General features: G+C 41.5%; 1 protein-coding gene across 1 annotated transcript in view; it reads left to right on the forward strand.

Moving 5' to 3' along the window:
• CSMD1 (CUB and Sushi multiple domains 1) overlaps window positions 1-18,257 on the forward strand; it is a 1,320,281-nt gene that overhangs the window by 770,083 nt on the left and 531,941 nt on the right. The window contains 1 exon segment of the mRNA XM_068415956.1: window positions 12,209-12,321. Coding sequence (XP_068272057.1) covers window positions 12,209-12,321 — 113 coding nt within the window.

Genomic DNA, 18,257 nt, shown 5'->3' on the forward strand with positions numbered 1-18,257 from the left:
GTACGTTTTGGTTGCATAGGCAAAAAGATCCATTCCAGCACATGTAGAGGATCCTTGTCAGTCACCCACTGCATAATTAATGCCAGGGGGTGGCGATCGTGATTGATAACCAATACTCCAATACTGTAATCTGGGTCCCAACGGTGAGTGTATGCCATAGGTATTTTGGTACTCAGGTGTTTCAATGCCTGCTCAGCTTCCTGTGTCAATGTGCGGGGGGCATCTGCACCGCCTCCTCCCTTTAGCAATTGCATCAAAGGTGCCAATTCAGCATTGGTGAGACCACACAGGGTTCGCACCCAATTGAGGTCTCCCAACAGTTTTTGTACATCATTTAAAGTACTGATATTCACACGAATTTCTAGTTTTTGGGGTCTAACAGTTGTTTTGGTAATTTCCCACCCCAGGTACTTCCAGTTTTCCTCCAGTTGTACCTTTTCTGGAGCTATTTGCAATCCACCTTTTGCTAGTTCAGTCTGCAGTGTATGAATCAATTGTTTTTTATCCAATTGTTTCCCTGCTATTAGAATGTCATCCATATAATGGTATATAATCAAATTTGGAAAATTCCTTCGCACAGGAGCAAGTGCCCAGGCCACATACATTTGGCACATTGTCGGTGAATTTTTCATTCCCTGTGGTAACACAACCCAATGATAGCGTTTCATAGGTGCAGCTTTGTTCACTGATGGCACCGAAAAAGCAAATTTCTGATAGTCATCAGGGTGCAAAGGGATGGTGAAGAAACAATCTTTTAAGTCAATGATTAAAATGTCCCAGTCTTTAGGGATCATATTGGGGGATGGGAGCCCTGGTTGTAGGGTTCCCATATCATCCATGACCTCATTGATTTTTCGAAGGTCATGTAACAAACGCCATTTGCCACTTTTTTTCGGAATAGTAAATATTGGGGTGTTCCATGGGCTTGTTGTGGGCTCAATATGACCTTTTTCCAGTTGCTCCTGTACCAAGCTTTCGAGGTGGGCGATTTTTTCTGCAGACAGCGGCCATTGATCAACCCAAACTGGGGTTTCTGTTTTCCAGGTTAGTTTTAGGATTGGTCGCCCTTCATCAATGGCCGCCTCTAAAAACCCTCACTGTTAGTTACCAAACGTGCCCCTAATTGACTTAATGCATCTCTCCCCAGTAAACAAATGGGGACAGGCATCACATATGGTCTTACTGTACAGGTACTCCCATCCTGCAATTTGCAACAAATCACATTTGTACTGATTTTAGTGGTCTGTATTCCCCCGACCCCCAAAATGGGCGTAGGGGGGATCTCCAATGGCCACGAATGAGGCCACGCTGCTTGACTGATTATTGTAACGTCTGCTCCAGTATCAATCAGCATAATTACCACGCAAGTTTTCCCACCAGGTTCTTTTAGTGTTACCCGTTCTGTTGGTTTTGCCTTGCTGATATCCACTGCCAGATAAATGTCAGCCTGGCCTGTTGATCCAAAACCCCCAGCCCCTCTTATCTGATTCCCAGCTGTGGGCACAGCTGATTTAAAGGGGACCAGTTGTCCAATTTTTTCTCCTTTGGGTATATGAATTGGTGGCAGGGGGTCCATACCATAATAGATATGACCCCTGTAAAATCGGCATCGATTATACCAGGTAAAACGAAAAGACCTTTTCGGGTCGTAGAGGATCGCCCGATAAGTAAGGCACTCAACCCGTGACCCAGTGGGCCTTTCATATCGGTGGGTATACATTGTACTTGCGGGTCTATCAGAGTCACCTCTACTGCTGTGGCAATGTCGACCCCAGCACTCCCTCTTGTGGCGGCGGCGACGCCATCCAGGCAGCCCGGGTAGAAGACCTGTTTTGTGTCATCGCGCTGGGTCTCCTCGCGCTCGCCCCCCCGTTTCCCAGCCGAGTTCCCTGCTTAGTGAATCTAGATCGGCATTCATCTGCACGGTGACCGTATTTCTGGCAACGATTGCAGGTCCCTGCAAACTCGTGACTTTTTACTCGGCATTGAGCCTTAAGGTGTCCCGGTTTGCCACAGTTGTAACATTTTGGTCCCTGATCGCCTCTCCCTGATCGTACTAGAGGTTTCACCGCAGCCGCAAAGGCTGACGCCATGTATCCTGCTGTTTCTTCCGTTGTTCCTACGCGCTCACATGCATCCATCATTTCTGCCAGGCTAGAATTTTTGGGTAATGTCTGTAAAATGCGCTTACAAGTAGGATTAGCATTGTCGACTGCCAACGACATTAGCAACGCCTCTCGAGCTACATCGGTCAGCGATGCCCTTTCCAATGCTTCACGCAATCTTTCTAAAAATGTCATATAAGGCTCAGATGGACCTTGCCTTATTTTTGTATAGGCAGGAATTACTTTCCCATCTTCTGGGAGGGTTTTAAAAGCCTCTCGGGCTAAGGTGGCAGTAAGTGCCAAGGCTTCTGGTCTAAGTCGTGCCTGTCGTTGTGGATCACTAAACTGCCCTTCTCCCACCAGTTGGTCAAATGTTATCCCTAAAAGAGGATCATTATCTCCCCTCCCCAGGTTTTCCACCGCTGCAGCCTGTGCTGCGTCATGCCACCTCGTCCGCCACAAGAGTTCCTGCATCGGGGTTAAAATCATCGCCATCAATTGCTTAAAATCAAAAGGTGTTAAAAGCATAGACATAAAGATACTATTTATAAATGCTTGGGTATAAGGTGCATGCAACCCATTTTGTTGTACCGCTTTCTGTGCCTCCTTAACAATCTCCCACTGTAATCCTACCCAGTGCGGTGGTTCTCTCCGATTTCCCAAAATAACTGGGAAAGCTGTGGGCAGAATCTCCCCCTCCACTAGCGCATTCTGTATAACTCCTCGCCACCGTAATCGCGGATCGTCTCCTCCCCCGTCCCCCATGACAGAGTGCATACCAACATTCCCATCCATATTTCTCATGCGGCTAGTCCCAGCCGCCTCAGCACCCGCCCCGGCCCCCCTGGCCCCCCCGCGTAGGCGTTCCCTTTCTTCTTCTCTCCTCTGCTCCTCCTTATGCTGTCACTCAGTTAAGGTCGTCTGTCTTTCCAGGTCTTGTAATTTTGCTAACAATTTTTCCGCCCAAGCCACCGGATCCTTAAATTTCCCTGGACCGCCGGCAGGCGATGGGGGAGACGACGGGGGCAGAGGGGGATATTCGTATTCGGCGCGATTTGCGAGATTGGCGGCTCGCGGAGGCTTGAAGGGTGGGGGGGTGGGCTTGGGCTGATGCTCATCAACCTCCATTTCCTCCGGTTTAGGGGGCTCCCCTGTTGGTTTAGGGGGTATTTCAATTTTCTCCTGCTCTTCTGGTGGTGCGGAGGGGTTTGAAAAAACCGGTATTGGCGGCTGACCAAAAACACGAAGACCTCTCACCCCAGGGTTAACCTCTGTTGGACGCAGAGCCGTAAAAGCCCCTGCTGCAACAGCCCTCTCTGCTTTCATTTCTTGAAGAGCAGTAAGAACAGCCCTCCATGCAGTTGCCAGTTCTATTGCCTCCTTTTCCCCACTGCTTATCGCTTCCCATAAACCCTTTCCAATATCTTCCCAAGTGTCCACCTTAAAAGCGCTCTGGGGGTCCGAAGGGAACCCATGCTCTCGACACCAAACTAACAGTCTCCGGAGCAAATGCTCATCATGTTTCACTCCTCTCTTAGAGAGGATATGTAGGAGAAGCCTATCGCACTTTCTTCTTTAGAAATATTTTGGCCCATCTCCTTTTTCCCCCGGCTGCTCACCTCACTAAGTGTCCCGTTGCAACGTTCTTTTCTTTTCTTGCGAGTTGTCCTCCGTCTCGCCCCGGTCTTCAGACCTGCTGAGCCGTACTCCAGCCGGTGTACCTCCTTCTGGGCTATTCCCCGAACTTGCCGTCGATCAGCGTCTCATCAGGGTCACCATCTGAGGAGAAGGAACACGCCTCCACAAAATCCAATGTGAATCAAAGTGAAGACCTTTATTAAGCATAAGCTGTCCCTTTTATACATTTTGTACTTTCCCTGGCTGTAAGCATGTGCATTGCTATTCGTTAATATTACTAAACGTACTCTTCTTTGATGTGTTGATTGGTCACTGCTCTGCCACTGGTCCTTCCTTAATTGGCTCCATCAGTTCTTGTTTCTTCTCCTCCGTGTTCGGCTCCCACCGGCTACTCCCTCAATTCTTGTTTGCTCAGCTGCTGTTTTTCCTCATCTCTCGAAGGTCGGCTTGTTGACACTAGCTACATGAATCTTCTCACGCAGCTAGGCCTTCACTCCATACTCTCATACTTCTGGCTCATTACATGACCATTCTGCTCCAAAAACCCCTCTACACTGAAGTGTACGCCCATCCAAGCCATGAGCAGCCAGTTTCTCCAGGAGAATGCTGTGGGAGACTGCGTCAAAGGCTTTACTAAAGTCTAGGTAGACAATATCCATAACCTTTCCCTCATCCAGTAAGCGGATCACCTTGTCATAGAAGGTGATCAGGTTAGTCAAGCAGGACCTGCCTTTCATAAACCGATGTTGACTGGGCCTGATTGCCTGGTTGTCCTGTATGTGCTGCCTGATGGCACTGAAGATGATCTGCTCCTTAATCTTCCCTGGCACGGTAAAATGCAAATGAAAGTATTTATTCACAGCATCCAGAATAAACAACCATTTACATATGGTTTTGGAAACAGGTGAAGAAGGGAGAGAAAAATCATGCTTGATGTAATTGCTTTAAATGAGAAAACGAGAAACATCTCACACTCCCGTTCTCCCTCCCTCTCCCCAGTTCTGTACCCTTTCCTGGTAGATTATGTTAGCTGTTATAAATAGTCTCTTATTTTAAATTCCACATGAATGAGAAACAATTTAAACTTTTTCTCTGAAACTCTTATGTTTAGTTCTTATCTAGGAGATAGTCTGGCCTCTCTTATCAAGCAAAATAAGTATTATTTCACTTAATTGGTAATGCAAATAGTCTTGTTGTTAGACCAGCTGTCTGCTGATCTAATGGAATTAATTTTCCATTAATATTTTGTTGAGTTGTCCCCTAACTTATATTTAGCTGTAAATTCTTCCTTCCCCAGTGGCAACCTGCAGCTCCAGCCGCACAACATGCAGTGAGTCTCCATTCAACTTTACTTTCCTGTGGTCCTGACAGTGAATTCGTGCTAGCTGTGACTTGTCTCTCTTTTCCATGAGCAGTTTAATTCACTGTGTGCCACTAAAATGGCACATAGATGTCCCAGCTGGAGGGAAAAAAAATGTGGATAATTTTCTGCCATTTTAATGAATTAAATCAGTTCACAGAAATTCCAGCAAGAATCAAAATTGGTACACGTGAAGAGGGGCAATACAGAAGCAAAGGACTGAGGAAGGAGTAATAAATGCAGGAGGAAGAACAGAAAAGAACGTCACACTTCTTTTAGGCAGCAGCCACTTGTTAGAGCATCTCGTCTCTGTGTGAAGCTGCAGCCACAGTATGCATGTTTCAATGTCACATGTGCCCTCTAACACAGCTCATAAAGTTATACATTGACAAACACGGGACAAATGCAGCTCATTACTTGCTCTTGGTTGATACCAGATACAGTCTTGGCTATCCTCGTGTTACAATGAGTTTGAGGTTATAGACCTCTAATATCCCTTTTTAACATATCTATATTGAATATAGATATTTCTTTACATACATAGAGAATATATATAATACATGTACAGAGTGTATATATATATGTGGACACACATTGTCTTCGTGTATTTACTGCAGCCATCATACTTCACCCCTTTGTAAACCACTTCCTGTTATTTTGTCAAGCAGCAAGGGATGATGGAAGTTCTCGTTTTGACATGCATCTGCATGGATATTCATATAAATATTTTAGCTGAGAAGATTGCAGAATGGAAGTTAGTTCCAAATCGAAAATTAAGGTACACTCTTTTCTCTCTTCAGCTCCTAACCCAGAGACCTGTTATGGAAACTCAATAAATGTTTTACAATATTTCAAAAAAAAAATAATTAAAAATATAAATACTTTTGTGGTTAGAAGAATACAGAAATAGCAGAAGTATTAAAAACTGATGCATAATGAGTTTTGTTGGATGGCTTCTGTGGGGTTTTTTAGTCTGAACTAGTCCTTATACAGCTTGTATTTTCAAATCTCTTTTCATTTTGTTTACACTTGATTCAATTAATTTTATTTATTATTTTACTATATTTTTGAACAAATAATGTTAATTCAACCACATATAGATGCTTGACTGAGCACAAAAATAGCTAAATTAGAAGGATAAGGGTAAATGAGTTAACAAAAAGCCCTCCAAATCCCACAGATTTCATGTATTTATTTTTTTCCTGCATTTTCAATTTAACAAAAGTGAAATATCAATAATTTTCCATGATAAGCATATATTATCTTTTGATTATTGTCAAAACAATGTTAAGAACCCTATAAAGAAAACAAATTTTGGTTTAATTGTTCAGTCAAAAACATTAATTACTTTCTTTTCTTAGCAAATCCACAATGAAACCCAAAATTGTTCTTCCTCTCTAGATAATTCTCTTAATAAAATGTAAAGTAGTTTTGCTAAACCTGATTTTGAGTCAAGCAAGATTTTATAACTACTGGAAAATTTTAGCTAGAAAAAAAATATTTTAATGACAAACCTGTTAGTTATAATTTTGATAAAACCTATCACAGTCTCTTGATAATGCAACAGACTTCAAAGGATGTTATGCTTCTATATCTGACATGCCAGACATAAGGAAAACATTACTCCTTCAAGATTATATGAAAACAAAATGCCTCATTACTTGTATAAACAGTAGATTAGTATCTGTCTGAGGAAATTATGGAGTAAGAATCAACATTAAAACATCACTTAAAGTACTAAAACATGAAAAAGTTTATCTACTCCTTGCAATAATCAACAGTAAGAGAGCCTCCTCTTCTATCTCTGATCCTGCTGCGGTCAGGCTGCCTTCAGATCTAGAAGAGTAGCTGAGATGGTTTAATTATTTCTCATTATTTCTTGTGAGAAGCAGTGTTTATCAGCAGAGGTGTAGTATGATACTAATATACCATAAAGCTCTCAAAACTTGGCCCTTTAGTTCTTTATGATGCTGTAACAGGCAACATGCATAGGAATTCTCTGGAAGTCTGCCTTGTTCCATAGAGCACAGTGCAACATCTAGTATGCAGAAATGAGAGATTTGAGGTTCCCCATGCAATCTTCATCCTGAGCCCTCAGGTAAATGCATCATTATGTGATGGTATTTGAAAAATGATGTGCTGTTGGTTTGTTTTTTTTCCCATGGGATTGCTCTTTGACAGGTCACTGAATGTTTGATACTCAGTGGATGAACAGCTACTTTGTTTCCTTTAATCCCCATTCAGCGTGTGACCGCAAATACTGTTCAGCACAGAGCGTTCAAACCTGTTACTCGTCCAGGTGACAACCAGTTTTAACCTCCTGATGTTAGAAGCTAAGAGCCTGTCTGACATCAGTAGTGGAGATGAAAACTCAACACTTCTGCAAATCAGATCAAGTATTTCCAGAAAATGCCCAAATAACTATATATACATGTGTGTATATGAAAAACTTGATTAATGTAATTTAAATAGATATCACTTCTATCCAAGTCATGCTATCACATGCTAGGCCTTAGAATCAGTTTCAGAAAAGCATTACCCTTTTCAGAGCAGGGGCAGAAATCAAACATAACTGAAGGATTTGATCGCTTTTGTATTGCTGCTGAAACAATAAATGTCTTCAGTTAAAAAAGAAGTGAGAAAGACTTCCAGTATTCTTTTTAGACAACATTGGAGGAATCCTAAATAAAGATCAAAGCGTGAAAGCTTCTAAGGAGAACTTTGATATTAAGAAATGTAGTTCTTTACCTCATCTGAATAATTTCTGTCTGATATAAAAGAGTTCCAAGTCTTCATCTGATTTTAGAGTTACTACCTAATCTGAGCTAAAATTACTCTATTTCTGTTCATATGCAACAGGAATGAATACTGTGTGTATTGAAATAGAGATGACTTTGCTTTGGTTGCACCTTTGCTTTCAGAGCAACCTACGGCATGATTAAGTCCTGCCTGTCAATGTTTCCTGAACACCTCAGAAGAGGTGGTCACATTTACAAAGCCTATTGGGGTTCTGTAGTTTAGACTAATGCCTACACTGTACCCAGGAAAGATTGAGGGAGCACTAGTCAATCATGAGCAGAACAGTTTCATGATGAGGGTGTTGAGACACTGGAACAGGTTGCCCAGAGAAGTGGATGCCCCATCCCTGGAAGTGTTTAAGGTCAGGCTGGATGGGGCTTTGAGCAACCTGATCCAGTGAAAGATGTCTCTGCCCATGGCAGGGGTGTTGGACTAGATGGTCTTTAAAGATCCCTTCCAACCCAAACCTTTCTGTGATTCTACATTTCTATGATTTGTTGTTGTTGTTGTAACCTTTAATAGTGTAGACTCTCAAGCAGAAATTAGTGTGAAGTGCCACTGTTCAATTTACTAATACGGACATAACCAAACTTCTTGTTTTCCATGAACACTCAATTAATATCAAAAGTTAGCCCATAACAGTAAAGGCTGCACTGAGTCAGAGGAAGCATGTTGCACTAATGCTAGCACACAGAGAGAAAATGGGCACTAAGCCAGAAATTGTGGTATGTGATGTACCTCAGTTGGTAAAGCTCAAATGAAATGTTCCTCCTCTTTCTGCAGCCTCAGAAGAAGCACTGTGTTGTTCTTTGTGGGACTGGGAGGGTTCATTCTGTCTTTTATTAGTTGAGCAGTGGTGTCCAGCCTCTCTGTTGGTGAACTCAAAGGGCTTAAAAACCCTTGCCCTGGCCATGGAGTTGCATTTTGTATACCATAAAAATGAATGACCATGTGTTTTAGGGACCTCTGCCCTACATCTGGAATCTTTTGCATTGGATATAATATTCACCTTTGTGGGACTGGAAATGAACTTTCATTGACAGTACTGGTTTTTACTTTTTTCCAAGGAGCATGCTGGTAATATTATTAAAACTTTTGTTACATTTTTACATTTGCTGTGTGATGGAGATACTATATTCAAGTCCTATTCCCTGATAAATAAGACCGAGAAATAAGTAAGAAGGAAACAAACCAGTTTCTCATACTATCTTCAACTTTTGTGTGAGTTACAGGTCTGCCTGCTGTACCAACTCAGGCGGCAGTCTGCCACTTTAAGCAGTGACCATGTCAACCTCTCTTTTTCACACAGCTTGGTTAGGTTTTCTGTCCTTCAGAAGTTCCAGTTAAATAGTCAGTTAACATGTAAGGAGCAATTTTACACTGTATGCACAAACTTTTAGATCTGCTGTTACTGGAGACTCTGATGTTGTCCATGGGAAGCCCCACCTGCACAAGATGAATGCCACAGAGTGATGTACTTTGTGTAGAGGCACCTCCTTTGATGTACATGTGTGGGCCACAGGATTGCAGTCTAACCCCCCATTCAGAATTCTTGCCATTTCTGAATTTGTGTACTACAGTGAAGAAGTTTTGAATACTTTACAGAAAAAAAGCACGTGTCATACACTGGTTATAAGCTTGCTTCCCAAACCAGCCTTACAACTAAATTAGCTGCTGTGTCATATTTCCTTTCTCATTTCCTTTAATTAAAACACAAGCAGCATTGCTGGTAAAGAACATATTCCTGTCTAGTATTCAATAACATAAAAATCATATACCTAAATTACAACTCTGGTAAAATACGTTGTTTACAATACTCTCTGAGTGTCATGATTTTATTATCATTATCTTCCTTAGGATAATGGGAAGATTTGAGACTATTTAGCTGTACTTTGTAGAGTTCACATAGATCTGAAAATATTTGTGCGCATTGTGTGTCTGGGAAATAGCTGTTTATTAGAAATATAGATAATTAAATGAAAGATCTGCTTTGAATGTGCTTTTGTAATGATGTTCTTTTACTCTTTTATTAATGTACAATTTAATTCATATAACAATTTAATATTTCAGCCAGGAGCTTTTCAAACTTTGAAAGCCAGAGCTCTGAATATGCCAGATAGACCGTTACTTCATGTATATTTCATTTAAAAAAGAAAACCAACCCCTAAAGCACGATTTCTAGGAGATAGATAAATTTGTGTATTTGGACATATGAGTTCTCAATTCAGTGATGTGAACTGCAGTCTACATATAGTAAAAACTTTTAGATTTAGCATGTATTGTGTCAATAGCTAAGAGGTACTAGCAATTTAAATATTTTTGGTATTCCACATATGGTTTTATTTTTTCTTTTCCTTTGAATTATATCACCATAGTTTCTATAGCTACATCCAAATTCTAAGTAGCTTTGAAATAGCAAATGCCAGTTCATAGAAATATTTAGAGTGCCTGATCTAAGGAGTATTTAAAATACGTTATGCTCTAAAATGGTCTAAAGAGTGTATGGAAGAGTATGTAAAGTATAAAAGTCTATTTGAGTGAGATATAGAGACATGTACAGGGCTGAATGTTTTGTCCAACACCTGTAAGAACTATTAAATGCTGGTCCCAACGTTTTGAAATGTAAAAATACTCCTTTTTGAAAGGCAGAAACTACATTTCTTGTAGTTCTCCAGAGTTATTCAGAAAGGAAAAAAAAAGTCTAAATCTGAAACTTGGAGTATGGTCATACAAAAAAAAAAAGCCACCTCGTAAACTAAGACATGAATTTACAGCATATCAGTACTCTGTGTTAACTACTTGAGCGTGTTCATGTTAACAAATGATGTGGTGCAGTGGTAGATTATGGTATGACCCAATGTAGTCCAAGCCTGTTGCCTACATTGGACAAATTCTTTGTGTGCACTCTTTCTTCACAATATCCATAGTTAATGCAAGCTAGTTAGCCTGTATTCGGTTGTGTTTAAACTTCAATTTTTTATTAAATATATGTAGGAGTGTTACGACCTGGTCACAACTAGTAAATAACTGGTATGAAATTAAGAACAATTTATTAATACAGGGAAAGTTGCATGGTTGTAAGTGTCTTGGGTTTCTAAAGGCATTGAGAAAAGAGAGGAAAGGAAAAAGGAAAAGAGAAAGAGGATAGAGACTATGAGAGAGAGGAAAAGAGAGATCACCACCCTTGGATCCAGAGAAGCAAGTTGTCTGTAGAGTTGATAAGTTGCTTGCAGAGTTGCTCCTCCGGTAAATCGCTTGCAGGATCAGTCCTCAGGTGGCGGGCGGGAGCGCGCACCAGCATCCCAAGTGAGAAGGTCTAAATACTTTAGGTCATTTGCATGCGAGATAGGAGAGGATGGTAACATCCCTCTTGTCTCCCCCTCTCCGCTCGCTTCCCATGCTAATTGGGACGCCTGCGCTTTGTAGTCTTAGATTGTTCTCGAAATGAGTCGGTGGTCCCCCAAGGGGTGTCTGGTGGTCGTGATCCCCTAGTTGTGGTGTCTGCTGTATGACCCTGCTTCTGCACAAGCGTGGTTGAGGCCTTGCAAAGTTGTTGCACATGTAGGCGGGCCCCAAGGAAAAGATACCATCCTGCCTCCGCAGAACTTATCTCTTCCTTCAGCCAGAGTTGTAAATCACAACAATTAAGGCACAGCAGGGGTATTGTTCTGTTCCCACGGCCCTTATCTCTTGCCAGACTTGCAGGCCTCTGTAGTACACATACCCTACTCCAGCCAGAGTTGTCAAACAAGTTGTTTAAGGCATACAAACTCTGTCCGTCACAAGGAGTTAATACACACAAAAAAGGTTCTAGCAAGATAGCTATGCACCAACAATTTGCCACCCAAGCTTAACAATAAATAGTGCCCATAACTCTTGGGCATTTGGTTTCCTGTGAGTTAACTGACACAACAGGGAGTCACATTATGAAATTTTGTCATAATGGAATTTGCTTATTTCTTGCTAAATGATTTTACACATGCATGCATACATACACACGTGCACACACACATGCGCACAAGATTGCTTTTCTTCTTTAATTCACAAAAGAGTAGTTTGGAGATAGGAGTTTCGACCATAAAATGGCTTGCTGTAATGGAAAAGAAAATATTTCTCCCAGGATACTAGTTACTAAACTAGTAATAAATTGAGATTGGATGACAGTGAATCACTGTTGTCAAATACATTGTAAACAGTACAACAATATGTTTTGGCTCTTTTGTTGGGATTTTTTTATTCTCCTTTAAGTACTGCACACATGAATTTTTAAATTGTTTACATTAGACTCTTTTTTTTCTTTTTCCAGGTTGACTGGTATGAATCTACCTTCTCCTGTTATCAGCAGTAAAAACTGGTTACGACTCCATTTTACATCTGACAGCAACCACCGACGAAAGGGATTTAATGCTCAGTTCCAAGGTAGGAAACGTATAAGAGCACAGCAAAAAGGTCCTTTACTTTTAAGCATTGCTAAAGTGGTGGTGGTAGAAATTTGTGTTTAAATATCAGGGATGTAGTAAAGAGCTAACTCATACTACTACTACTACTCTTACACTGAGTAGCTGTTATCCTTGTATGATCAGGCATCTCTAGGGATTTACTTCTGGAAATAGTATCTATGCTTCACATTACAGTTTGCTTTAAGTATGTATTTGCTTGGTCATGTTTTCTATAATAAATTGCTTTGCATTCAGTCTGATCTTTGCTTTAAAAACATGCCTGGAATGCAACTTGCAGAAAGTCAATTCCACACAAAGGTATGTCCCTATTGAAACTGTCTCCCTTCATTACTCAAAATTTAACTCTTATTCATAAGCTACATTCATGATTTGGAATTTTAACTCATCTCTAGCGTAGCAGAAATCATGTGTCAGGCTCCTTCATAGATTTACATATATAACTTTACAAGAAGACAAGAGGATGTCAGTGTTGCTGTCAATTGCTGCTTGTATTCACCAAGATAGTAAATGAAATGCATTTTTTTAGAATGGAATCTTTATTGATTTTTGTGCTTTGTAAATCCTTACTCAAGATCAAAGACACTATAGTTATATTGAAAAGAGAAGAGCTTCTTAATTTATCTGTACTCTTAAATTCTGTGCTTACATAAGCTGTTTCAACTATTTTACCCCTCACACCATCAAATCATTTATGAGTTTAGACCTTCCTTTTTTTCCTGAAACTGTAGGGCCTGTGTCACTTTAGAAATTACAAATACACTGCAATTATATGTTTCTGGTGACTATGACATACAAGTGCAATGAATATAAAAGCATTTAACATACGTAGTTCTTTCCTCTTTAAAAAAGATTTTGACAATTTTATTAAAAAAAGAAATCTGTGAAATTCCATTTTATTTTGGCAAGTAACATGAGTATGTATTCTGTGATCCTTTGCACTTATAACTTATTTTTACAAAGTTTACTGAGGATGCATATATAATGCTACTATCAGTGACTATGAATTTAAATGCATTGCTTATGTTAACTCTATGTCTTAAGCCTATTAACTGGAGATCACAAAAACAATGTGGCTCATCTTGCTGATGCACCAGAAAACTAAGAATCAACAGAATAAAAAAAGAAAGTTTGGGACAGAGTATCCAACACTGAAAACTGCTTTTTTGTTCTTTTTCAATATATCTTATCTCTAGCCAAATACTCACCATGGAATTAAATCTTTAGGGAAATATCTGGGGAGATCATTATTTCACATGTATATCTGTTGCTCTCCATAATACATCAGATATTCAGTGTGAGGGTAAACTTCACTCATATAGAATACTGCTAGTGAATGACAAGTGGAAGCATCTTATTACAATTCAGATTCTTACAATCATGGAAATATCCTTTCTTAATTTAAATCAACCTTTCAAAGTGCATGTTTATATGATTTACTGTATTAAATACAAACATATCTGAATTACATGAACCACAGCTGTATATCTTATCAGGATTGATAGCAATCAAACAAATTCCTATGTTAGTGACATAAACATTATAAACTGTGTTAAAACCTAGGAGACAAACTTTCAGCACACATAGGATGAAAATTCAGAGTGATATCAAAATCTGGTTAATCTAACAGCTTCATTAATTCCTTTTCATTACAGAGCTTTAGTAATTCTATTACATGTGTATTTGAGAACTAAGCAGTAATTTGGTATTTTATTTTAAGCGGAAGTAACAATAATATTTATAGATAGAGAAGTCTACTAGTACCACAAATCACAGAATAGCAGAGGTTGGAAGGGACCTCTGGAGCTCCTCTAGTCCAGTGCCCTCCTCAAAGAAGGGTCACCTAGTGCTAGCTACCCAGGACTATATCTGGATGGGTTTTGAATACCTCCAAGGTCAGAGACTCCATGACCTCTCTGGGCAACCTGTGCCAGTATTTACCCTCACAGTAAAAAAGCTTTCACTTATTTTTAAGTGGAATTTCCTGGGTTTCAATTTGTGCTTATTGCTTCAAGTCTTGTCAATGGATATCACCACGAAGAATCTGGCTCCATCTTCTTTACACCCTCTCATCTTATCAGGTGTTAATACACACCAGTAAGACAAACCCTCCTCCCCCGAGCCTTTTCTTCTCCAGGCTAAAATATCCCAGCTCTCTCAGCCTCTCCCTAATGTTTTTGTTTTCAGAAGTTTATTTCTGCTAAAAATCAACAACAAAAAAGAAATCTTAAAGGCGCAGGAGTAGGCTGTCCCCATATGCTGGAAGATGAGCCAGCGGGGAAGAAGACCAGCCTAGCTGAACAGAGAGCTTTGGCTGGAACTCAGGAAAAAAAGGAGAGTTTATGGGCTTCGGAAGATGGGGCATGCAACTCAGGAGGACTATAAGGATATTGTGAGGCTATGCAGGGAAAAAATTAGAAGGGCCAAAGCCCAGCTGGAACTTAATCTAGCCACTGCTGTAAAGGCAATAAAAAATGTTTCTACAAATACATTAGCCACAAGAGGAGAACCAAAGAGAATCTCCATCCTTTACTGGATGCGGGAGGTAACATGGTGACAAAGGATGAGGAAAAGGCTGAGGTGCTTAATGCCTTCTTTGCCTCAGTCCTTAGTAGTAACGCGAGTTGTTCTCTGGGTACCCAGCCTCGTGAGCTGGAAGACAGGGACAGGGAGCAGAGTGAAGCCTCCATAATCCAAGAGAAAATGGTTAGAGACTAGCTATGCCACTTAGACATGCATAAGTCTATGGGACCAGATGGGTTCCACCCAAGGGTACTGAGGGAGCTGGCAGAAGTGCTCATGAAGCCACTTTCCATTATTTATCATCAGTCCTGGCTAACCAAGGAGGTCCCAGGTGACTGGAAATTAGCAAATGTGATGCCCATCTACAAGAAGGGCCGGAAGGAGGATCCGGGGAACTACAGGCCTGTCAGTCTGACCTCGTTGCCAGGGAAGATTAGGGAGCAGATCATCTTGAGTGCTCTCATGGGGCACGTACAGGACAACCAGGCAATCAGGCCCAGTCAACATGGGTTTATGAAAGGCAAGTCCTGCTTGACTAACATGATCACCTTCTATGACAAGGTGACCCGCTTACTGGATGAGGGAAAGGCTGTAGATATTGTCCACCTAGACTTTAGTAATGCCTTTGACGCAGTCTCCCACAGCATTCTCCTGGAGAAACTGGCTGCTCATGGCTTGGATGGGCGTACACTTCAGTGGGTAAAAAACTGGCTGGACGGCTGGGCCCAAAGAGTTGTCGTGAACGGAGTTAAATCCAGTTGGTGGCTGGTCAGAAGTGGTGTTCCCCAGGGCTCAGTGTTAGGGCCAGTTTCTTTAATATCTTTATCAATGATCTGGACAAGTGGATCAAGCGCACCCTCAGTAAGTTCGCAGATGACACCAAGTTGTGTGGGACTGTTGATCTGCTTGAGGGTAGGAAGGCTTTGAAGAGGGATCGGGACAGGCTGGATTGATGGGCCAAGGCCAACTGTATGAGATTCAACAAGGCTACGTGTCGGGTCCTGCACTTGGGGCACAACAACCCCATGCACCACAACAGCCTCGGGGAAGAGTAGCTGGAAAGCTGCCTGGTGGAAAAGGACCTGGGGGTGTTGATCGATGGCCAGCTGAATATGAGCCAGCAGTGTGCCCAGGTGGCCAAGAAGACCAACGGCAGAAATAGTGTGGCCAGCAGGACAAGGGAAGTGGTCATCCCCCTGTACTCAGCACTGGTGAGGCCGCAACTTGAATACTGTATGGAGTTTTGGGCCCCTGACTACAAGAAAGGCACTGAGTTTCTGGAGAGAGACCAAAGAAGGGCAATGATGCTGGTGAAGGGTTTGGAGAAGAAGTCTTATGAGGAGCGGCTGAGGGAACTGGGGTTGTTTAGCCTGGAGAAAAGGAGGCTGAGGGGAGATCTTATTCCTGTCTACATGTACCTGATAGGAGGTTGTAGCGAGGCAGGTGTTAGTCTCTTCTTCTAGGTAACAAGCCATAGGAGGAGAAGAAATGGCCTCAAGTTGCACAAGAGGAGGTTTAGATTGGATATTAGGAAAACTTTCTTCACAGAAATGGTTATCAAGCATTGGAACCGGCTTCCCAGAGAAGTGGTGGAGTCACCATCCCTGGAGGTATTTAAAAGATGAGTAGATGTAGTGCTTAGGGATATTGTTTTGTGGTTGACTTACTTAGTAGTGTTAAGTTAATGGTTGGACTCGATAATATTAAAGGTCCTTTCTAACCAAGACGAATCTGTGATTCTGTGAACTTTGACAGATTTTTCCATCTCAGGTGCTTTTTCTAAAGTAAAATATTTAAGCCTATCATGAAAAAAAAGGTAAAAAATCCTGTGAAATACGTGACCTTGTTTTCTGGCAGAAAATCCTGGTAGTGATAGGTTGCCTTTAATGTGTGATTGTATCTAGGCACAATTCTTGTATTTGTCCTCCTGGCAAAACCTGTAGTAAAGGCTATATGACTGAGAAGTCTGAGAAACATTTTCCTGATGGGCAACTATTCCCTATAGTTTAAACAGACTATGCCAGAATACCCACATATAGTTGGGATTGATATGTAGTTGAACTATCCTGTCTTTGGGGCAGTTAAAGTAAATTCACAGACTTTCTGAAGTAACCATTGAGCACTCACTATAGTAATAGGTGAGTACCCATTACCAGTCTGACCAAAACACAAGAATATTTTTGATTCTTCTGTTTTCCCAGGGTTCCTAGATCTTGGGTAACATCCTCAAGGCATTCAGGACTCCGCTTTCCTACATTACTTATACTGCTTTCTTCTTTTGTTTCTTCCTTAGAAGGAACAGTCCGTTAAAATCAGAATGTGCTGTCTTTTTGTGATTGTTTGCTTAGTTCATAGCTAAAGTGATTTTTGTGTATGTGTGTGTGGTGAATCTATATAATTATGCCGGACAAGAATAACAATCTCCATTGTTTTGGGGAAATAGGGAAGTCAGTAATTTTGATTGCAGACCTTAGATATTAAATTAAAGCAGCCTATTACAGCTTGACAGTTAGTAAGTTATTGTATTTTAGAGTTCTTATAGCACATAGGTTGTTTTTTAATAGCTGTCAGGAGTAAATGTTATTGACAAAACAAAATTACAAAAAGATATTCCTCAAAAAATGGTAGCTTGTGCATTTGCAGATTGCATCATAAGGACTGTGGCGGGTTGACCTTGGCTGGTCGCCAGGTTGCATCAAGCTGCTCTATCACTGCCCTCCTCAGCTGGATAGGGGAGAGAAAATATAACAAAAGGCTCGTGGGTCGAGATAAGGACAGGAAGAGATCACTCACCAATTGCCATCACAGGCAAACCAGATTCTACTCTGTGAAATTAAATTAATTTATTGCCAATCAAATCAGAGTAGGGTAATGAGAAATAAAACCAACTCTTAAAACACCTCCCCCCTACCCCACCCTTCTTCCTAGGCTCAACTTCATTCCCAAATTCTCTACCTCCTTCACCCAAGCAACGCAGGGGAGCGGGGAATGGGGGTTGTGGTCAGTTCATAACACATTATCTCTGCCGCTCCTTCCTCCTCACACTCTTCCCCTGCTCCAGCGTGGAGTTCCTCCCAAGGGAGACAGTCCTCCATGAGCTTCTCCAATGTGGGTCCTTCCCATGGGCTGCAGTTCTTCGTGAACTGCTCCAGTGTGAGTCCTTTCCACAGTTCCTTTCCACGGGATGCAGTCCTTCAGGAACGGACTGCTCCAGCGTGAGTCCCTCACTAGGTCACAAGTCCTGCCAGCAAACCTGCTCTAGCATGGGCTCCTCTCTCCACAGGGTCACGGTTCCTGCCAGGAGCCTACTCTAGCGTGCGCTTCCCACAGGGCTCCCAGCCTCCTTTGGGCATCCACCTGCTCTAGCGTGGGGTC

This window comes from Nyctibius grandis, chromosome 1, assembly GCF_013368605.1.
Source record: "Nyctibius grandis isolate bNycGra1 chromosome 1, bNycGra1.pri, whole genome shotgun sequence".
NCBI lineage: Eukaryota > Metazoa > Chordata > Aves > Nyctibiiformes > Nyctibiidae > Nyctibius > Nyctibius grandis.